Source organism: Zasmidium cellare (genome assembly GCF_010093935.1).
Source record: "Zasmidium cellare ATCC 36951 unplaced genomic scaffold M409scaffold_10, whole genome shotgun sequence".
NCBI classification, from domain to species: domain Eukaryota; kingdom Fungi; phylum Ascomycota; class Dothideomycetes; order Mycosphaerellales; family Mycosphaerellaceae; genus Zasmidium; species Zasmidium cellare.
Genome location: NW_022986954.1, coordinates 887,463 through 908,708, shown reverse-complemented (window position 1 = coordinate 908,708; position 21,246 = coordinate 887,463). Strand labels below are relative to the sequence as shown.

Here is a 21,246-nt window from a genome sequence, read left to right as displayed (position 1 = left end):
TCGCGAGAAGACGGCGGCCAGAACGAAGTCCGCATCATTGCGGATGAGTCACCTAAAGGCCGCAACTATGAGACGCAGATGACACCTTTCTACAATCTTTCAATCAAGGTCAATACAACCCAATCAACATTTGGCTAATCGAAAGATTCATCGACGTACTCAAAGACACCATACCGCTGCTGTCCACATTTGCTGCCCATAAGCCAACGCAATCCAACCGAATTCTTCCTCTTCCTTCAACACCAGAACGGATCATCGTTCAACCCAAAGTCGTCGTCCGAGCCAAAATCAAAGGCGTCGGCTCTTTCGTCGGGATCCATCCCATGGTATATCCAGGTCACGCCTCCGCAGCCGCTGCACGGAATACTCACGCCGTAAGTGCACTTGTTGCACTTGCCGCAATGCCATTCACGCCATTCCATGCACTCCTTGCACTTCCGGCAATGCCAAATGTTCTGCTCCTCCGCCCAATGATCCATACAGAAGGAGTAGGACCAAAATCCACCCTCGGAGCCTGAGGACTCCTTGTACAGTCCGTACTGCAGCAGCTTGTTATAATGCCCAGCCATATCCGTCTCTTTTAGTCCCCTCTTTATCTCCCTCCAATCCTTCAAGAAGTCATCGAATTTGAAGGCATCGGTCGCCTTGCAATGGTCCATCTTCTTGCCCAGCTGCGTCAGGTCCAGGGTATTCTTGGCTTTGCTCGCGTATGTCGCAAAGCAGGGTGTCACGACTTGATTTTCGACGCCCAAAGCTTTCGCAATGTCGCTGAGACGGTTGCGGCACCGGACCTTCTCGTTGCTCGAGTCACAAGTCTGGCAAGCGCAAGAGCTTCCGCAGCCTGCGCCAGCCTTCACGCACTTGCAACTGCCCTTGCAGCCTGTCTTACATGAGCATTTGATTGTTTCTCCAGGTTCTCTGTCTACCCGGCCGGTATCTGCGTTCTTGTTGACGTCAGCCAGAGAGCTTGAGTGGCACGATCTCAACTCCGTTATGATTACCTCTGTTACTCGCCGCTCCTCTGGCCGCATCTTTTACGGTTTCGGCCTCGGCGGACCTGCTTGGTATCGGCCATTGATGAGCTGGTCGAGATCGATGGGCAATTCTTTGCGCTTGCCAGACATTGTGACTGATCTGAAGATTGGAGTAATGGGGTTCTGGGAAGAGAGTGTCTCAAGAAGACTTTAACGTTCTCTAACCATGGCAAAGCCAAGTCGCGGTGGACGCGTCGCGCGTTTGATTAGACCGGGGAATGGCTGTTGGACCTTGGTAGGTATGGTGATTCATAGGTCGGCTGGATACGGGCGCTAGTGGCTGCTTGCATGTGAAAATTGAACGACGAGTAGCTCTCCCTGGTCCAGCTCGCCGTCCTTCTCGAGACGCCCTTCAGCATCAACAATCTCGTCCAAAGCACCATCGCATTTTTTGCCCTTTGACAATACTGCCGCAGACTGTTGACCACTTCTGGCTGTATCAATCAGCCCTTCATCATCAGTCCGCTTACTGCTTTTCGTCCGACCAGATGCTGCTGCGCCTGGAGGCATTCGAGATGACCGCCCAATCGCAAACTTCATCCGCAGTCTTCGCAGCCGAAGCCCAGCAATTCCATTTCACTTCCGAGAAGAAACAGTGGTGAAGTGGTCACAACCTCGAGCCAAGTTTGGTGCGGTATGTTTGTAGTGGCTGGCAATGATGAGCATGACGGGCTTCCGATCTTAGGAAGAGCTGCGACCATGGTCATCTTGGATCCCAGAATACATCATGTGCTACTCCAGCAGTGTGCATTGCTGCGCTCCTGCTCTCAACCGATCTGAGGCAGCATGTGAGCTCCTCGTCCAAACGATGGACATGCTTTCTTCACTATCTCGTTCAGACACCGATGCTGCAGTCTAGCCCTATCGGTGCAAGAAACGCGGAGTCACGGCGTCTGATAAGGGAACACAGTCACACGACTTATCCCACTGGATGGACTTGTGCTATTGCTCGGAATGGAAATCGGGTCCTGCTTGCAATGCTAACTGTGGGCGCCATGTTGCGAGCACTCGAGCATCGAATCCTTTCCTCTTCTTACTTCCTCGCCCAGTTTCCATACCACCCAATACTTCTCCCACACAGCAAGGCAAGCAGTCAGCCACGGGTCTAACACGACCTGGAGTATTATCTTCTCGCCACCTTCAAGCACAACATGGGATCTTTGGATCATGGGCTCGCCCACGTCGAGGATGTTTTTGATCCTGCGGCATGCTTCCGTACACATATCAATCGCAATGAACACTGCTGATAGTCACGTCCAGATACACCTGGCGCCATTGACCACGGCTAGCACGTTCACGTTCGCCGATCTGGGCATGACGGAGCCTGGGGATGAAGCACGAATAGCCGGTAGCAATCCATTCCCTTTCCTCTCTTGGGAAGGGGTCCTGGCATATCGCCGCTCAATCCTGAGCTCAGAAGTGTTGAAGAACTGTGCCAGGTCATTTGGTAAAGGTGCTCTCCTCCTTCGTGATGTCTCTTCGAGATCTAAGTTCATTAAGGATCTCTGGACCCATCACAGAACCCTCAACATTGTACGGAGTGCGCTCGGCGTCGATGTCGACATCATCATGCCTTACGAGATCGGACACACCAACATCCAACTTGCTAGCCCCGACATGCCTCTTTCCAATCTCCAACCTGAGCCACAGATCCAGGCGGTGGCTCTGACAGAAGAACAGAAGAACTACGATCCGCTGTCGGCAGACTCGGTGATACCGTGGCAGTAAGTCGTTGAGGTTTGCTTGGCGACGCTGAAGCTGAGGAGTGTAGCTACGATTCCTATCCTTTCGTGGCCATCATCATGCTTAGCCATACAGACTCTATGATCGGAGGCCACACGTATATCCAGACAGCGGACGGAAGACCACACAAGGTCAGCCATTTCACACCTCCATCTCCTCTCTACTGACACAGACAAGGTCGACGGCCCGTCTATCGGCTCTGCGGTAGTCCTTCACGGCGGCCGAGTTCGGCATCTAGCGTCTCGCTCCTTTGGCTCAAGCGAGCGGATCACAGCAATTACATCGTTCAGACTCTCTAAACCCGGCGTTTGGGACGATAGCTACATCAGCAATGTCCGCCCGTATGATGAGCTGCCTGCTCTGTACCGCGAGTGGTCACTGTATCGCCTGAAGAAGATGAGAGAGGAGATCGAGTTACTGGAAGGGCGGCTGGTCAGCGACTCCCAGTCCTTTTTCGACGAAGATGTGACTGCGCTTTGCTCACAGCTGGCCGACTATTCAACCAGGACAGCCCGACAGATGACGAGGCCATCCATTCGGGACGAAGTCGTGGCCAGATTCGGCCATTCCAAGGTGGCTTCCACCATAGACGCCTGGCGAAGCATTCGTGGCCGTGCAGATATTCAAGAACGAACTTTCGGCGCAACAGAGAGCACGGCTGGCGACATGCCCGAGCTGAAGCCATATTTGCTCGACTGGCACCATACCAAGGCTGCCATCACACTTGGAATACCTCAGATTAGCGTGGGTGGGCCGTTCGAGTGGAAGGAGGGTGAGGAATACTTCTTCCCCGACGAGCTTGGTCGACAGGGTTTGAATGAGTTGTTGCTGCTATGGCTCGATCGATATGGTTTGGTGGCCCAGATGTGAACTTGGAAGGTATTGGAGGTAGAAGTACTTCATCCGAGAGTTTTTGCAATGCCTGAGTATCTCAATCGTCTCCTCTGACGAGTCGTCGCTGAAATCAAGCTGCAGGCGTGTCGTTTCAAGAAACAGTCCGACAGGAGAGTGTATTCCACAGTCTGCTGCCATACTACCTGCCGTTGCACCAACGATATAGTCCGCCAAGTGGTGGTTGGAAATCCATGCTGATGCCAGATTCGTCATCTTGAGAGGTAATGAAGTTTTGGCGAGGCTTTCTTGCCCGTCACAGGTGCTTGAAAGACCAAAATTATTGAAACCTGCATGCAACATCATCTAGCCGACTATCATCCAAAATTGAGACTGACATGAAGAAGACTGGTAGAGTCGCCATGACTACGGATCCTTCCGAATCTTTGCGTTCGACGGGATATAACCGTGGTACTGGTGAGCGTTGCTTGGTACGCTATTTTCGTTTCGACGAGACATCGTTATTGGAAGACACATGCATCCAGCACTTCAATAACAGTCTGGAAATGCTGGAAGCAACACCTTGATCGGGCTCCAGGCGAGATACCAATGGTTCGCTTCCTACTGCGCGGCACTGCCATGCGCCAGCTTCAGAACCTCGGTCGTCCAAGAACATTCAAATATGTTCTACTACCGCTGAAGTCAACAAGGTTGGTACGGCAAACGGTCTCTTGGAAGGAACATGTTCAACCCCCTTCGCCGCCATCGGCTTTATTGGCCTACCGTACGGGCACTTGCGTTGTTGATGAGTCTTCCAGAGTAGCCTTTGGTAGAGATGTACAACGGCGAAACAGTTGATATGAGATAATTGGACCCAGCAAGACAACAACGATGCAGAGCTCGTAGTAGCAACAGCAACATCACATCCCCATCAAGAGCAATAACCAACGTCGCCCCTTTGACTTGGCGGCGAGGTACAAGAAGCTGAACTACGCCCTTTGCTTCTCACCATCAGCATCAACAACTTCCGCTTCAAAACAATCAACAACTTCCTAATACACCTTCAACCAACCAATCCACCCTCGCTCTCAGCCACCATGCAGTTCACCATCGCCGCCGTCCTGGCCGTCGCCACCACTGCCTTCGCCCTCCCGTCGTCTGACGGTGGTAGCGGCACCTGCGCAAAGGGATCTGACATCTCGTGCTGTGTCACCGACAGCAGCGGCAGCGGCACCGCTGGCAATGTCTTGGGTGGATCATGTCTCCTCAGCCAAGTCAGCTTGTTGTCTCGTACGACTTATAGCCCACGATCAATACCAAACGCCTTACTGATTTCACGATCTAGTCCTCGACAACGTCTGCCCGGCTGGAAACACTTTCTGCTGCCCTACCAACCAAGACGGCACCCTCAACGTCAACGCAGCCTGTATTCCTGGTAAGACCTGATTCTGCAAGTCAACTTGAGACGCATCTTTACTGAGTTCCAATGCAGTGAACGTTTAATTGCAACTTCGGGGGCCTTGGTCGTCTGGAAGGCCAACTGGAGAGGCAATCGAAAACACCACGAAGTCGATTTTTTAGCGATTTATAGATCAAGCATTAATGTTTAGCGCCATGGCGGCGTATATTCCTACCTGAACCATTTCAATCCTCATCGGAATCTCAAGCCCTCGATGATTGCAGTCTTGCGTCGACAAATGCCTTTCAAATCCAAGACCAAATCGTAATTACAACACCGCAAGCGGACCGGACTCGCAGCCTTTCGGACCTGCCTTCCTTATTGACAAATGGTCAGATGAGCTAACTGTCCCAAGGCAGTGCTCTGTAGCTGCCGACGACTGGCACCTTTTGGACATCTCGTCGACCCATCGGCATCCTTGCTGCCTCGCGATGTATGTACAGAGTATATTCTCATAGCAAACGGCCGAGGGAATCGAAGTCCACCACAACCACCGATGCTGCCGATTCTGCCTTCATCCAAAGCCTGTCCATCAACTGCTATAACAACTCTCTCTCACCATGGCCACGTCCACAACGACACTCACCCATCCTGCTGAGAAGGACATTCGTGAGAAGCAACGGCAATGCAAGTCGAACACGATCTTCCAGCGTCGTAAGGAGAATGAAGCGGCCAGCCTTGCTCTCGGTGTTAAGCTTCAAGGTATCCCCAAGTTCAATTCATTTGAGAAAGAGCGACGATGGATGCTTGGACATATGGCAGCCGCGTTCAGGGTGTTGGCTCGCAAAGGCTTTACAGAAGGACTTGCTGGCCATATCTCGCTCCGTGATCCTGAATACAAGGACTGCTACTGGACGAATCCGCAAGTTTGCCATTTCCACCAAACTGCGACCACATCGCTAACGATGTATGTATTTCAGGCTTTTACGCCATTTCGGGTTGATGAAAGTGTCTGACCTGGTCTTATTGAACCACAACGGCGAAGCAGTCGGCGGCGCGACACATCTACCTGTAAATGCCGCCGGCTTCCAGATCCATGGCCATATCCATCGTACATATCCACATGTGAATGCTGCCTGCCACGCACATTCAGTCAGTGGACGAGCATGGGCTTGCTTCGGCAAGCGGCTAGATATGCTCCATCAAGATGTCTGTAACTTCTATGGTGATTCTCACCAAGTGTACGACGACTTCGGCGGAGTCGTACTGGATGCAGACGAGGGCGACCAGCTTGCATCTGCGCTGGGTCCCAACGGCAAAGGCTTGATTCTGCGAAACCATGGACTGCTGACGGTAGGAAATACTGTCGACGAGGCCGCCTATCTTTTCTGCCTGATGGATACATGCTGCGAGATCCAACTAAGGGCTGAGGCGGCGTCTGTGAATGGGGCCAAGAAGATTCTAGTGAGCGATGAGGCGGCTAAAATGACGTTCAAGGCAACAAGTATCGCAGTAAGTTTCCATGCAAGCGTCAAAAATGAGCTTACACGACCCTGACATTGCTCTAGGAAGGGTTGTACTCTGACTTCCAGCCTGAGTATGAATACGAGCTCGCAATTTCGAAGGGCGAACTCTTGGAGTAGGGCAGTGGACGATGGTCCAGTGTGGTTTCTATACCTACTCTGTCTGTTCTTTCCACTATATATGTTCCAGTTCATATCTTTCCAGCTTCCCAAAGCATATCCCGTTACCTATCGTAGTAAAAGCCCGCGTACGGCGGCTAGTTGGGGTCGATAAAAGACTTCATATTGTCCACAAGGCTGGCTTTTCCCCTGACCGGTGGGACGCATCCAGGATATTGAGTGTGACTCGCTGCAGTGTTTTGAACGCCGCCTTCAAAGATTGTATCAACATTGGAATGATACAACAACTTCTTGCCTTCGCTAAGTCTGCCTTTCGCCAGGAGAAGGGCCACATTCTGAAGCAAGTTGCTTACGGTTTGGAGTCTAGCCGAGCGAAGGTCTTTCGTAACAAGTGCAGCGTATATAGACAGTATCGAGATGTCGTCTGCGTTCCCCCTTTCCCAGTGAAACGGGGCCTCGATTCGAAACTCTACAATCGACTCAAAAAGGCTTCACCTTGGATCACGGAGAGATGCTCCTTGGAGATTTCGGATACTGAGCTGCAGCTGCCAGAGACGGTCAGTGGTGGACGAAGGCATTTACTGTTACCGTAACTCACCCGCAAAGCGCCATGGTTGTGCGGAACTCTCTGGTCAGTATCTTCAAGGCTAGATCGACGCCGTCTTCTCCATTGTACTTTCCTGATCATCAGTCCAATGTCCATGCAGAACGTTTGATCCAAAACGTGGTCGCTGACTCACCGCCAGTCCCCACAGGGGTATTCTGCCGGCAAGGCAGAAGTCTGCCCCAAGAGCTAGGGCCTTGAAGATGTCGGAGCCTCTTCGAATGCCCCCATCGACTGCTATCTTGATCTTGCCTTTGGCAATTGGTGCACACTCTCGCAATGCATCCAGGCTTGCTGGGACGCCATCGAGCTGTCTCCCGCCATGATTAGATATGACAACCCCGTCCACGCCATGTCCCACGGCGAGTGCGACGTCTTCAGGCGATGTTACTAGTCAAAATGTAAGTACGATCCATTCGACTTCAACATGTCACGTATTCAGCTTACTCCCTTTAAGCCAGATCTCCATGTTGGTGTTGAAACGAAGCCAGGGGATGAGCTCTGACCAAGCGAGGGAATCATCAAGAGCGAGTTCCTCTGGATCTGTAGGCCCGGTCTCTCCTTCGTCTTTCAGCATTGGTATTTTGACGTGGGTCGGGATCTTGAAGTCATTTCGATACTCGCTGAGCCGCAGTCCAAGAACGGGAATGTCCACGGACACGATCACGGCCTTGAAGCCAGCAGCTTCTTCATGTCAGCGATGCATGGCACACTATTGGCCTGACGCTCTTTGGAAAGCCACCCACCTTCGGCTCGTTGAAGGATCTGCAAGGTCTTCCGTCTGTTCCTGTAAATGCACACATGAATGGCATAGGGATTGCCTTGGCCTTGCTGCATGACATCTGTAAGATCGTAACTCGCGTACGCGGACAATGCCATGGCTATGTTGTTCTTCGCTGCAGCTCGCGAGGTGGCCACTTCCCCATCTGGGTGGACAGTTGCGTGATGCCCAGCGGGAGAGAAGCCGAACGGGATGGAGACCTGCTCTCGATGAGACAAGCTACGAGAGAGGTCGATCACACACAGACCTTGGTACCAAAGACGGTAGCAGACATGTCGAGGTCGTGGACGTTTCGCAGCGTTCGGGGGCGAAGCTTGTAGCGATTGTAAGCTTCCTCATTGTCCTTGAGGCTAACAAAAGGTCAGCGGGCGAAGACACGCTCATGTGGTGTCTCGAGACCAACATTATCAGGTCCATAGCCCCTTCTTCAAGCCATTCTGTTTTGACGAAGTAAGCAGGGGAGGAAGCTGGAAGGTTGCATTGTCCAGCATTTTTCGCCCACCTCGAGTAGCCACGGGAACCCTAGTTCCGGCTTTGGTTTTGAGATCATTGATTGTCAATATATCTCTATCGAGGTAAGGAAGGCGATGCGACATGGTGGAATATATGAAGAGTGTACGACTAAGGCCCTGGATGCGCTTCTTGGATATGATTTCGTCTTGTTCAAGATTAGATTCAATCAGACTGTACGCGTCTGTAAGGAAGATGATACCAGTGAGAGGTCGCTTAAGCTGACTGAAATCCTACGTGAGCCCAATCGCTCCATCCTTCCACCAAGTTGCATTCCCGCTGATAAGGGCAGCTCTCGAAAAGGGTAGGTCGAGGCATTGCCTGCCGAAGTCGGGCAGCCTTGCAAATGGTCTGGCGGACCCCAGTGTGGAGTTCTAATATCAACTTGAGAGCAGCCTGCACCCTCTCTGTTGCATTCACTACCTCTCCGTCGCCTTCGACAACGAAAATGCCATCTTCATCGGCGAAAGCAGTCTTCACTGCAGAAGCACCGGCTCCAAGCCCTTTGATGCCACAGGCAGTTGTACAGAATGGGATGGTGTACTGTTCAGGATCTTTGGGCATCGACCCAGCCACAAACGACTTTGTGAAAGGAACCTTTCAAGACCGAGTGGTATGTGTTGTCGGTCGTCATGCAATCGTGAGTGGGCGTGCTGAACAACTTGACCAGAGACAATCACTGGCAAATCTCGAAAAAGTCCTCATGGCCGCAAATAGCAACCTGAAAAACGTTGTCAAAGTCAACATCTTCATCACGAGCCCGCAGCTTTTCGCTCCCTTGAACGAGGTGTATGCGGAAGTTTTCAATCAAGAAGTAAAACCTGTATGTGGTTCCAGGTGGATCCGAGGATGTCACTGACATAATAACAGTGCCGCTCCTGTGTAGTTGTAGCAGCATTGGGTCTAGATGCCGACGTTGAGATAGAATGTACTGCTTTTGTCGGCGGCACCTAAGTACCGTCGCAGGATACTATATTGGCCCCTTTTGGGCGAGACGGCGACCAAGCCCTTGGGATCTTTGAATCGCCACTGGACAGCTTTGATCATATCCAAATAACGCGAAGACGTGGAGTCGGAACCTCAGCCTTGTCCACTTCTCGCAGTGGCACTCCTGCCAATGAGACAAAGTCATCATTTAGCGTCGTTGGTCGGTTTCAAGGCTGCAGACGATGACATGCATATCCTAGTGTGGATGCGGTCACTCTTCAGTCTTGACATATCTATGCAGGACAGCACCCTCATTGCACAATGGAGCTTTTCGACAAGCGTACTCTTCGTCAATCTGTGGCTGACCCTTGCAGACGTCTTTGATTACAAACATCGCAACACCTCAAGAGAGCGCTGCGCAGTAAAAGTAGCCCGCCGCTTAGCATACAGTTTCCCTCGCAACACCTCGTCGGTTCCGTCGTCTGCTACATCGTCATTCAACGAACATGTCCTCTCTTCTCCCCAACATCCTCATCATACCAGGGGCTTGCGTTCCTGCCCTCGGCTACAAGACTATAGTCGACCGACTTCGTGAAGAAGGCCTCAACGCGAGCGTCTTTGAGCTCCCCACGGCCAACGGCGCTGCTCTCGGACATGCTGCAACAATGGAAGAAGACGTAGCGTTCTTCAGCGGCGTTCTGACCGCAATGTGCAGCACCGGGGCCGACGTTGTTGTTCTTGCACACTCTTACGCTGGATGCGTTGCGAGCGATGCGATCCATGGGTTGACAGAGAAGGCGGCCGGAAGAGGTCGAGTCCATGGTTTGATCGCCCTCACAGCGGCGCTGCCAAAAGTGGGAGAGAGCATGGGCGGTCTTCTGGCCCATCTCAGCTTTGACTTGTTCGAACCAAAGGTATGGGAAGGTAAAGGCCATCATTAGTATGCTCCAGAATGGCTGACTATGAAAAGGGCGACTTTGTTGCGCACAAGGACTTCAGCCTCTCCGCTCGCATCCTGTACAATGATTTACCACTCGAAGAGGGAGTGAAGTGGGCGGAGACGCTGAGGCCTCAATTGGCAATCAGCTACTCGGGAAAAGTCCAGCATGCTGCGTATCGCAATGTCGAGAAGCTCTTCTATCTCCGTTGCTCAGCCGACGAGTGTCTGCCGCCCAACTTTCAGGATGAGATGATCAAGAACGGCACGGATACAGGGCATCATGTCGAGGTCCACAATGTAGAAGGAGCAGGACACTGCCCCAATGCCTCTATGCCAGACAAAGTTGCTCAACTTGCTGGTGGCATAGTCAAGAATCACTTCATATAAAAGCAGAGGTCTCGCGAGAAGACAACAATTGGTTTCGTCTAGTACCAGAGATATCCCCACTTCTTCCCAAAATCTCGACCCATGATCCACGAGGCCGGATCATATCCCAGGCCATTGGGTTTGAGGCTAAGACCATCCATGGTAAATAGGTCGCGGAGGAACTCTTCTTCATCGATAACGCCTGTGAGCCCAATGCGTGAGTTGCAAGGCCGTTGGTTGTAATGATGCTGGAACGTGTGATCCTTGCCTTGATGATTTGTGGGGAACGATGAGCCCGCATTTGAGACCCATCATCTCCCCATTCTGGAAGAGGGCTGTGTAGACCGTCACGGGTACTGAGGTTACGAGACTGACTTGGGGAGTAGAGGGCAACGAAAAAGCAGCGTACTGGAGGCCGGTTAGAGAGGAACGCTCGATTGTTGAGATAGGCGCATTATTAATCGCGACAGCTTCGTCCGGCTTGTCTTGTCGAAGGGGTAGCGGTGGTTCCGACTCCGGCACAGTGGTCGAAGATGCGGACGAGGATGACGAGTACAGACCAGAGGAGATGTCCAACGCTTTGTGCTCATCAGGACAGCTAGTCGTCTGCTTGCCGCGGTCATCTCGTCCCGCAATTCGCTTGCGGCGGGTACGCTGAGCCACCCTGTTCTGTATGCGCCGACGCTGAACAGAGTCGCGCACTCCGTACCAAGACTCGGTCTGGTTGGCCTCGGCGAGCTGCATTGGGATCATGCTGTAGCGGTAGTCCATGTATTGCTTGTCAGATATTGTCGAACGTTTGTGCAAAGAGCAGCTTTTGCAAGGCAGAGGCTACTTGATGACATGTCAGCCCCTAAATCCTGACACCTGCGCTAAATCCTGACACCTGCAGGTACATACGCGGGGCCTCCTGTTGTCCCCAAGACTTCGGGTTACCTGATTGTTCAACCCCTTCTGTATGCCTCAGAGAGCCGTCTAAGGTCGTAGTCAAATCATATTCGAAAACTTAATCTCATTGAACTCGTTTCGGTGGCACGTCAACAAGTCCTTTGGCCTCCTTCAACCTCCATTGAACTGCTTTGATCATCTCATACATTGCACGGAGATATGGCGTGGGGATCCCGACCTTCTCGGCCTCTCGTAGAGGCTCACCAACGAGATATTCCACCTCCATCAAATTGCCCTGAGGACATGTTAGTCCCGCCTCTGTCAAAGGTTTTGAAGCCAATGCATCGCCAGTCTCTATTGCTTACCTTCTCCAGATCGACTTGCATGCTGGGTTTGAGATAGAGGTCCATGGGGTCGAGGTTGATCATCGTGTCAATGATGTTCTCAGGCAGATCATGTCCGAGCCGTTTCGCGGTATCATAAACCTCTTGCATAGCAGGTCTGGCTATTCCTTCAATAAGCGTGCCGGAAAGCCTTGCCCTGGCTGAGTCGAGCTGGGTAATGGCACAGATGGGATTGAGCACGGCGTTGAAGATTAACTTCCGCCATCGTGACCACGGAACGTCCTCAGAAAAGTGGACTTTGGTCTTCCCCGCCGCACCATACATCTTGATGAAATGGCGCGCGGCGGCAATCTCCTGCTCGTCTGTTTGGAAGTTAGGGTTGTGAAAAGCCCCCAAGTAGAGTATATCATGATCTTCGTGGTAGATATCTCCCGGCTCGACTTCGTGTGAGTCGATCATGGAGACGCCTGAGAGGACGATGTTCTGCGGGAACTTCTCGAACATAGCTCTCTCGATATTTAGGCGATTCTGAATCATGACAATAACGGTATGTCCTGGGGTTACCGCTGGTGCGATGAGATCGGGGAGCATTGGTTCGACATCCATGAGGTTTTTGGTGCTAGTGATGATGTAGTCAAAAGGCTCCGCCGTCTCAGCCTCGATCGAAGGCACTTTTTTGACCACTGTAGGAGCTGTCAATCTCGATTCGCATGACGCTGGACATATTCAGCGTACCGCTCGATGGTCTCCATGCATTCACACGACCATGATCGATACTTTCGATATTGTACCCTCGATGTTTGACCGTTTCGTAGTTTGACCTCAGCACCGCCGTGACCTGGCCAAGCTTGCCGGCTTCGATATTCAAGGCCGCAATGGCGCCCACTGCGCCGCCGCCAAATAGCAGGACGTTTGATACGGGAGCGGCTCCCATGGTGACAACGACGTGAGACCTTTTGTCACAAGATCCGCTTGGCGGCTGCTCCTTCAAATATCCGACAAGCTCTTCAACTGAAGAAGCGTCAGACTGTGTCTGCTGCTGTGATGACTGGAAGTAGCCGAGCGTGCTCGCATCATGACCCTGTTAATCATGAAGTCGGGGAATCCTGCCGCCATCGCCAGAAGTGTGATGGCCATGAGCATACGATAAGCAGAAAGGTGGCGCCATCGGCACTGGGCGCCGACCAAAGAGGAGTCTCGCCTTTGACCCCGACATCGCCTCCTCCTTCATCCTCTTGCCTCCTCCGAGCTGCTGTTCATACTTCTCGCTCCTCGATTCTCGTTCGGGCGTCGCTCCTAGCTGCAATTCTACAATCGGCTTCAAGGCATGGCTTTCCTTTTCCTCTCGTCCCATTGATCAGACCCTGCACGACGCTGCCTCTTTTCGACTGCTGGACACTTTGCAATCGATTGTTGCTACAGAAGCATGGGCAAATCATGTCGATGCGGAAGAGTTATACAGGCTGCTGGACCTGTCGTTCCCGCCGGGTCAAGTGTGACGAGCAACGGCCTCGCTGCACTCGATGCACGACCAAAAACATTCCTTGCGAGGGTTACTCGACCCGCCTCCAATGGGTGAGCGACGTCGATCCTGAGCATGCCCAGACACGTGCAGTCTCCTACCGCAAAAGGCCGCCACGACGTCGTCATTTGACGTGTCCGTCACCGCAGTCCAACATTTGAAGCCTCGGGCTGACACGGCACAGTCTCAAAGGTCGAGGTACTGGACGACGTCGCCTTGTCCCAGGCTCTTGCTGATTTGGAGCGTGCAGCGCTGACTCAGGTTTCGAAGAAATCTGGCCCCTTTTCTTTGCTCTCCTTCGCAGAAGAGGCATCTGAGCAGCCTCAACAGCCAGCCAAACCCGGGCCAGAGGCAGAAATATTTCCAGAAGTCCACCATCTTTCGTCATCACCAGCCGTTTACAATGCTGATCAAGATACTTTATCGAGCGATGCGGTGCAATGCGAGGATCTTGGATGTCAAGTGCCAGATAATGCTGCTTTCCCAAGCAAGCATACTGTTCAGTCAGCCGGCTCCCCCTGTTGCGACCATTTCAGTGCGGATGCGCAAACATCTCTAGATTCCGCACCGCATCTCTTTGGTCTCGACCGATCCACTACCCTGACCACACTGGACGATGTCTTCCTGACCACAAGCGTCAAAGTGTTGCTTCGTCACTACAGCTCCCACGTGCTTCGCATATTCAGCCCCCTTAATCATGACAAGAGCCCATGGCGACTCCTGCATTTTCCTGCTGCTCTGAGAGCCAGCATTGAGCTCGAGATCGTCGGCCACACTGCGCCCTCGCGGAGAACACTGCTGTACGCCATTCTGACATTGAGCGCGTACAATCTGGCCAACACGCAGATTCAACAAGGCAACGTAGAACATCAACGCTGGCTGGCTGTCGGTGCTCACTACGCCGAAACCACCCTTCGCATGCTTGAGTCTGCCATTCGAGAGTCGACCACCACTGAGCCAGTCCCGTCCACGTACAATGAACTCGTTGCGGCCATCCTGTCAATGGTCACAGTCGATGTAAGGGGACTGTGTATCTTCAGCATCTAGCATGACACGTCAAGGTCTGACATTCAGCAGGTCGTCTCTGGGGATGCTAGGTCCTCCGAGCTGCATCTCCGCGCCTGCGGGGCGTTGTATAGACAGCAGCCCCGTCTCAAACTGAGCTGCGATGGCTTTGAGATAACCGATAGCCTTCACTCCAACTTTCTGTACATACGAACCATGCAGGAGGCATCCCGAGTCTTTTGCGGCGAGGATCAGAAGGTATGTGCTGTTGAAATCACACCCGACGTCAATGACGAGGACGACAACGAAGTTCTCCGTGACATTGTCCATGTCAAGGCCCAGCACGATAAGTTTGCATCGTCGTCGTTCGAGATGGTGTATGGCGTTCCCCTGGAGATGATGGCGTTGGTGCGAAAGGTCACCAATCTCATTCGCAAGTTGAACCGGCGAGGCGCAAAACCACCGCCTGTGGAAAGTCACGCTTTGGAAATTCGCCAACTGGAGGCAGAAGTGCTCGACTGGCCCCTGGACGAAGCCATACAAGGCTTCGATGTTGCACCCACGTCTAAAGGCCGTCGACTCGTGATGCAGCATTACACCCGAACATTCCATGCCGCCGTGACCATCTACTTTTGCTGCAAAGTACAGCAAATGCACCCCAAGCACCTCCAGGTCTACGCCAAGGATGTTATGTCTTCCTTGCAAGCCATGCAGGAGGCCAAAGGAATGCACAACATGTTCACTGGGCATATGCCTTGGCCTGGCTTCGTCGCTGGAGCTCTTGCCACAACCCAGGAGTTGAGAAGCCAAGTGCTCGATTGGTTTGATATGAATGCAAGCGAAGGCATTGGCTCATCAAAGCTTGCGAAGGATGCCCTTTTGTATATTTGGCGACAGTCGGACCAAAGGGTTTCTTGGGAGGCGATCGACACCAGCGCGCTCCATCTGGTATTGACGTGATTCTGAGGTACTGGATGCTTCAGAGCGGAGAATATTGCACTAGACCTAGCAGACTGTTGCCTAGACGGTCGGGATACAAGGCAGGGTTCTTGTATCTCCCGGGTTCTTGTATTTTCCAGACTGTCAATTCATGTTCAGCCTTGATCTTCAGAGTCTCGGGCCACCGATCGCGGGAAATGTCGCTCGTCACAGGTGATGATGTCAGTCACACAAGCGGAAGTACATGTGTTACCTACTAATGGCGACGCTTGTCGTTGTGCAGGCGGCCGCAGCACTGTCTTAATAGTTGCTGCGTGTTCGACGGACCGGCGAAGATGACATGTATTTGTAAGGGTCGAGAAACAAGTGCTCCTTTGCTACGGGAGAGAAAGATCTCGTAAGGCAGGCTTCTCAGAGACGCAGCCTGTTAATATGGTCAACGTCGAGATCCTAAAGGTGTACGATGGCTGCACGTCGTTGCGCAGTGCAATGGTAGTTGTGTCAAATCCTTGCCAGAAATCGATGCATGTCCGACAGTCTCGAAGCGAATCTCACAAAGATGTTGGTGTACGTAGGACGGTAGGACAGAAGGAGACGCAACTAATTTGATTTCTCATCGGACGCGATGCTATGATTTAGCCCGATTAGGACACCAGCAAAACGCGAAAACACGTGTGTCTTGGCGTCGCATTATCCATTGCCTCCACTTCCCGGACGTTCTCTTTACTTCCACTTCTTCTCTGCGTTAAAGAACGAAGTGATATTGCCAACACGGCCCTGTGCCAGTGCTTCTGGCCAGTCCTCGCCCCCTTTCTGTCATGACGGGAGTACCACCAAGTCTCCGGAGTCACCATGATGGTTGCAGCGGCGATGGTCGAATGCAAATCAGGCGAAATCCTTGCGGCACGCGAGTTGAGCAAGTTTCCGGCTGCTGGGGAATTGAAGATAAAACTTGCCATGCTGGCTGCCGGCCTCGTGCTTCTTCCCAGCACGGAGGAACGATGATTGTCTGGCCACAATGAGACCCGAATTACCGATACTGCCGGCCTTTCTGGCTCTCGCTGGAGCCCATGGCAGCGGACAGCATCGCCGGGTCAACCATGGCCTCATTGGCTACGGCATCGACATGTACCGACCCCTGTGTGCCTTTGCTTGTCGGGACATACTCTCTACCAACCGTCTGGCCTGCTCGACGACGAATCACGAGGACAAGGCGAAGCGACACAACGACCAAGTCGAATTCGAGACGTCAGCCCACTGTTACGCCGAAGACAATGTCTATCTGCTATCCCTGGCCCAGTGCATCGAAACACATTGCAGTGGATTGGCGGAGAGATGGGAGCTCGACCGCTTCTGGGCGCTGGACGCTGTCGGAAGCCAGTCAGTACAGCCTCAGCCTGCCTACGCCTTTGACGAGGCCCTGCAGTCAGCGCAGAATCACACCGATGAAGCAGGCCGACTTCCATCAGTTGCAACTCTGCATGGAACTCTGACGATCGTCAGTGAAGTCTCCGGGCAAGATTGGCAAATGGCCTTTTCCAGCATCTCCGACTCTGTGTACGTCGAAGAGCGGCATTCCCAGTATGGGTGAGTAACATATTCGCAACGCTATACATTGTACTCTATGCGCTGAACATCAATCAGAATCCTCCTCATTGTGCTTATCATCGTGATACCCCTGGCTGTTCACCTCCTTCGTCTGGTCCGCCTACCCACGCTTTGGGAGCGCAAGACCGTTGCACTGCTCGGACACTCCGCGCTATTTGGAAAACGCCATGCGGTCCCGCTACCCTACGATCTTGGAGTTGTGCCGACCCGAGGACAAGCAGCCTTCATCACATCCATGATCGTGCTAAACTTGTGCCTTCTCCTAATTGGCTATCGGGTGGCCGAGCCGAACATCTACGGGCAGACTGCATCGTATCGGTTCCTCTCCCACATGGCAAACCGAGCTGGGATCCTCTCCTTCGCCAACTTGACCCTCATGATGCTGTGCTGTGGGCGCAACAACCTGGCCGTCCGCTTCACCAAATGGTCGTACAGCACAATGCTATTGTACCACCGGTGGATTGCTCATGTCTGTATCTTCGAGGCATTGGTGCATGGCACTATCCACTTCATCCATCACATCCCGTACCTGGCTCATAAGTTCACGCAAGCCTACTGGAACTTGGGAGTCATTACGGTCGGCCTCATGTGCGTGGTCGTTCCTCTATCTGCCTTGGCGGTCCGCAAGCGAGCGTACGAGCTCTTCGTTGACTCGCATGTTGTCTTGTCCTTCTTCGTCGTACTGGGCTGTTATCATCACATCTATATGAAGTTCCAACACGAATGGGGCTACGAAAACTGGGTATATCTTGCCGCCTTCTTGTGGGCAGGGGATCGGCTGCTCAGAACAGTGAAGCTGTTGGGAGGTGGCATCAGGACCGCAGTCATCACTCATATCGACGACGAATATGCACGAATCGATATTCCAGGAGTCAAGGCATCTGGGCATGTCTATCTGTATTTCCCCGGGTTATCCTGGCGTCCATGGCAGAATCACCCATTCTCGATTGCCGCCTCGGTGCACGAGTCGATCTCTTCGGATGACCATGCGTATGAAGAAACGGCTTCCAATGAAGAGACTGGATCTGAGCATCAACGACCGCTTTTGGCTGAGAAGGCTGATGATCAGAATCAACTCGGAGCACTGAAGCGCGAGTCATCGTCTTCGAGTCTGGCCTCACTGCTGGCAGAGGGTAGCGGTCGATCTTCAAGCACCGCACTCGAGAAGCCAGACGTGACCCCATGGCCGCATGGTGATGGCCAATCTGGCTCTCCACAGTCAACCGGCCTTACTTTTTACATCCGCCGACAGCGAGGCATAACAGCTCAGCTCTTTGACTCGCCCCATCAGGCTGTCAAAGTGCTGGTTGAAGGCCCTTACCGACCTCTGCCCATCCCCAACATCGCCGCCTGCGCAACGCTCGTCTGCATTGCTGGCGGTGTCGGCATTTCAGCAGTGCTGCCCGCGTTGAGAAGTCACTGCCTCGTAGGTCGCTCGGTATTGTATTGGGGCTGCAGGAGCCAGGCTCTTGTTGACGCTGTGGATATGGACGCCTTTCGACGTGCTGGTGTTGAAATCCATGTCAAGATCAATGCGCGGTGGATTGTGCACGAAATTGTGTCTGAAGAAGCTCGAGCAACGTTGCCTCTGGGAGACGTCATTGTTCTCGCGAGTGGGCCGAATGAGATGGCCGACGATGTGCGAGCTGCTGTTGTCAGGGCGAATCTGACCATGTCACACGCTGGACGTGGAAGAGTACGTCTTGTGGAAGAAAGCTTCAGCTGGTAGACGTCCTTGTTACGGCCGCAACAGCCTCTTCCGCATTCCGCTGCAATCAGTATCTCAAACTTGCTACCAATGGCTTCTCTAAGTCTCCGAGTCAGGATCACCACGGAATAGCTGCCCACTCTAAGAGCAATGCCGCTAACCGGTAATGTCTGAGTTTGATGGCGGAGGATGTGCTCGGGAATGGCATACGCTGGATCTTGTGCGCAAAAAAGTCGCGTTTGAACCGGAACAGGTCGAGCAGCACGATAAACGGGATCGAGCAGGTCAATTCAGTGAAGTAGCCGAAAGAGCCTACCCAATCACCATGTCGACGTTACGAGAACACCACCAGGCATACAGACAGCCCTAGGATTTCGGCTCCGAACATCCGCGTAGCTGATCCAGTTGGATCAGCCTCACATTCAGCCCTGCCTGTCGCCCAGTCGCGAGGGATCTGCGAGGAGTATGCAATGCGATGATAGATATGGATTCGCGACTCAGTATTACATGCACTGCTTTTGCTCGTTGTCGTCTTTCTTCAACCTGCGTCGTCTGATAGGAGACCAGACACCATGTCTTCGCTACTAGAGAACATCACCTCTGATAGTATCTACCTAACACTCCCTGCAACTCTTCTAGTAGCAGCTGTCGGGATAATATTTTACCGCTTGAGCCTCCACCCTCTCGCACATTTCCCTGGACCCTTTGAAGCCAAGCTCTCGGGCTCATGGCGAAACAGACATTACTGGCAAGGACAATGGCACGAAGACGTCGTGCAACTTCACAAGAAGTATGGGCCCGCCGTACGAATCGCCCCCAACGAACTCTCCCTCGTCGACGCAGACGCATTGAGACTTCTCTACAACCACGGCACGAAGGCTGTCAAGACCGACTGGTACTGGGTCTGGCAGGCTCCCAACGCAGGCCCAGCGCTGTTTTCCGCTCTGGACAAGAACATCCACGCCTATCTGAGGAAGCGCGTGTCGGCGGCGTATTCAATGTCGAGCATGCTCAAGTACGAAGACTACATGCAGGAGTGTCTAGATCTGATGCTGCAGAAGCTCAAGAAGCATGCCAAGGCAGGAAACGAGGTTGATATGGCGAAGTGGGCAGGTTATCTTGCCTTTGATACCGTTGGAAGTTTGGGATATGGAGCGCCTCTTGGGATGCTCGAAACTGAAAGTGATGTCATGGCTCTGCAGGAGAACATCCACCAGGGGTTCACGTTGATGTCGAACATGGGCCATTATTGGGGTCAGGCGAGATGGTTGACGAACCCATACACGATGAAGATGATGGAGATCCTCGGCGTACCAAACTTTTTCGACATGTTCGACAAGTGGACCATGAAGAAGCTAGAAGCGAGAAAACAAAGTGAGAACAAGGAGGAAAGACTGGATATGCTCAGCCATTTCTTGAAGATGAAGGCGCCTGATGGCGGCCCAGCGGACGACAAGGACGTGTTGATGGAAGCGTTGAATGTCATGTGAGTTGAGCACTAAGATACATATGCCATGGCTAATGAATGGTAGCGGCGCTGGAGCAGACACGACATCCATCGCCATGCGAGCCTGCCTCTATTATCTGTGCAAGACACCAGATGCTTATCGCAGAATCCAGCAAGAGATCGATGAGTACTACAGATCCAAGGGTCTTCGACAGCCCATTACGTACCAACAGACACTCGAACTGCCCTTCTTCTGCGCTGTCACCCGAGAGGCAACCAGGCTGTTTCCGTCTATTGGATACCAGTTGCTGAGATATGCGCCTGCCGACATGATCGTCGAGGGCAAAAGAATTCCAATTGGGACTGTGTTAGGGATGAGTCCAACGGCGGCGAATCGTGATCCACAGGTCTGGGGTGAGTTGATGAATCCAGGTAGACCACCTAATGTTTCGTGGCTGATTTTTCGCAGGCGAAGATGCCGATGAGTTCAACCCCTCACGATGGCTCAGCGACGAAGACAAAGTGCGGCATCTCAACACGCACGACCTCACGTTCGGTGGCACTGGGCCGAGGACGTGTATTGGGCGAAACATCGCTCTTGTCAGGAACCTACCCTTCTCTGCAACAAAGACACCACTAACTTGAACGACAGATTGAGCTGCATAAATTCCTCGCCCAATTTCTTCATCACTTCGATGCCGAATTCGTTGACCCAGAGAAGCCGTGGAGGGTGCAGTGTATGTTCTTCTCCAATCAGCACGATATGCATATGAGGATCAAGTATCGTAATGGATTGGGCGACGATTGAGTACATGTAGGTGAGACGAGACAGGAAGGGTTTAGTAAGGCAAGCACTGGGCGAATTCGTTGATGCATCTGGGATTCGATTTCAAGATTCTTAACGTCAATCGCTGCTCTCAATCGTGCTGACGTCCATTGGAGTGTACAGGTATTCCGATCTAACTGTATGCACCCCCAATTGACTGCAGCTTTTCCGTGAACGATGG

General features: G+C 52.6%; 12 protein-coding genes across 12 annotated transcripts; 8 read left to right on the top strand and 4 right to left on the bottom strand.

The window, feature by feature from the left end:
• Positions 1–236: 236 nt before the first annotated feature.
• On the bottom strand, positions 237–1,124 carry M409DRAFT_52729 (uncharacterized protein; the record flags this gene model as incomplete). Its single annotated transcript, XM_033812159.1, has 2 exons — positions 237–880; positions 1,058–1,124. The coding sequence occupies 2 exons, from the start codon at positions 1,122–1,124 to the stop codon at positions 237–239; spliced, it is 711 nt and encodes a 236-aa protein (XP_033670388.1).
• Positions 1,125–2,267: 1,143 nt separating this feature from the next.
• M409DRAFT_20712 (uncharacterized protein) lies at positions 2,268–3,647 on the top strand (the record flags this gene model as incomplete). The annotated part of the gene is made up of 3 exons (XM_033805516.1): positions 2,268–2,758; positions 2,806–2,908; positions 2,955–3,647. 3 exons carry the CDS (start codon positions 2,268–2,270, stop codon positions 3,645–3,647), a joined length of 1,287 nt encoding a protein of 428 aa, XP_033670387.1.
• A 1,058-nt stretch (positions 3,648–4,705) lies between these two features.
• M409DRAFT_20711 (uncharacterized protein) lies at positions 4,706–5,111 on the top strand (the record flags this gene model as incomplete). The annotated part of the gene is made up of 3 exons (XM_033805515.1): positions 4,706–4,898; positions 4,954–5,043; positions 5,101–5,111. The coding sequence occupies 3 exons, from the start codon at positions 4,706–4,708 to the stop codon at positions 5,109–5,111; spliced, it is 294 nt and encodes a 97-aa protein (XP_033670386.1).
• A 516-nt stretch (positions 5,112–5,627) lies between these two features.
• Positions 5,628–6,650, top strand: M409DRAFT_65130 (uncharacterized protein; the record flags this gene model as incomplete). Its single annotated transcript, XM_033816379.1, has 4 exons — positions 5,628–5,721; positions 5,770–5,929; positions 5,988–6,519; positions 6,576–6,650. The coding sequence occupies 4 exons, from the start codon at positions 5,628–5,630 to the stop codon at positions 6,648–6,650; spliced, it is 861 nt and encodes a 286-aa protein (XP_033670385.1).
• Positions 6,651–7,119: 469 nt separating this feature from the next.
• M409DRAFT_20709 (uncharacterized protein) lies at positions 7,120–8,631 on the bottom strand (the record flags this gene model as incomplete). Its single annotated transcript, XM_033805514.1, has 8 exons — positions 7,120–7,195; positions 7,249–7,325; positions 7,391–7,644; positions 7,702–7,938; positions 8,001–8,235; positions 8,283–8,385; positions 8,439–8,472; positions 8,538–8,631. The coding sequence occupies 8 exons, from the start codon at positions 8,629–8,631 to the stop codon at positions 7,120–7,122; spliced, it is 1,110 nt and encodes a 369-aa protein (XP_033670384.1).
• Positions 8,632–8,993: 362 nt separating this feature from the next.
• Positions 8,994–9,499, top strand: M409DRAFT_36205 (uncharacterized protein; the record flags this gene model as incomplete). Its single annotated transcript, XM_033810518.1, has 3 exons — positions 8,994–9,158; positions 9,216–9,368; positions 9,416–9,499. 3 exons carry the CDS (start codon positions 8,994–8,996, stop codon positions 9,497–9,499), a joined length of 402 nt encoding a protein of 133 aa, XP_033670383.1.
• Positions 9,500–9,978: 479 nt separating this feature from the next.
• M409DRAFT_20707 (uncharacterized protein) lies at positions 9,979–10,799 on the top strand (the record flags this gene model as incomplete). The annotated part of the gene is made up of 2 exons (XM_033805513.1): positions 9,979–10,386; positions 10,443–10,799. The coding sequence occupies 2 exons, from the start codon at positions 9,979–9,981 to the stop codon at positions 10,797–10,799; spliced, it is 765 nt and encodes a 254-aa protein (XP_033670382.1).
• Positions 10,800–10,837: 38 nt separating this feature from the next.
• On the bottom strand, positions 10,838–11,549 carry M409DRAFT_20706 (uncharacterized protein; the record flags this gene model as incomplete). Its single annotated transcript, XM_033805512.1, has 2 exons — positions 10,838–10,980; positions 11,087–11,549. The coding sequence occupies 2 exons, from the start codon at positions 11,547–11,549 to the stop codon at positions 10,838–10,840; spliced, it is 606 nt and encodes a 201-aa protein (XP_033670381.1).
• A 241-nt stretch (positions 11,550–11,790) lies between these two features.
• M409DRAFT_65127 (uncharacterized protein) lies at positions 11,791–12,944 on the bottom strand (the record flags this gene model as incomplete). The annotated part of the gene is made up of 3 exons (XM_033816378.1): positions 11,791–11,961; positions 12,032–12,693; positions 12,746–12,944. 3 exons carry the CDS (start codon positions 12,942–12,944, stop codon positions 11,791–11,793), a joined length of 1,032 nt encoding a protein of 343 aa, XP_033670380.1.
• A 503-nt stretch (positions 12,945–13,447) lies between these two features.
• M409DRAFT_20704 (uncharacterized protein) lies at positions 13,448–15,497 on the top strand (the record flags this gene model as incomplete). Its single annotated transcript, XM_033805511.1, has 3 exons — positions 13,448–13,667; positions 13,717–14,549; positions 14,610–15,497. 3 exons carry the CDS (start codon positions 13,448–13,450, stop codon positions 15,495–15,497), a joined length of 1,941 nt encoding a protein of 646 aa, XP_033670379.1.
• Positions 15,498–16,602: 1,105 nt separating this feature from the next.
• Positions 16,603–18,813, top strand: M409DRAFT_36173 (uncharacterized protein; the record flags this gene model as incomplete). The annotated part of the gene is made up of 2 exons (XM_033810511.1): positions 16,603–17,063; positions 17,121–18,813. The coding sequence occupies 2 exons, from the start codon at positions 16,603–16,605 to the stop codon at positions 18,811–18,813; spliced, it is 2,154 nt and encodes a 717-aa protein (XP_033670378.1).
• Positions 18,814–19,364: 551 nt separating this feature from the next.
• Positions 19,365–21,047, top strand: M409DRAFT_20702 (uncharacterized protein; the record flags this gene model as incomplete). Its single annotated transcript, XM_033805510.1, has 4 exons — positions 19,365–20,278; positions 20,325–20,653; positions 20,709–20,839; positions 20,892–21,047. The coding sequence occupies 4 exons, from the start codon at positions 19,365–19,367 to the stop codon at positions 21,045–21,047; spliced, it is 1,530 nt and encodes a 509-aa protein (XP_033670377.1).
• Between the last annotated feature and the right edge of the window lie 199 nt (positions 21,048–21,246).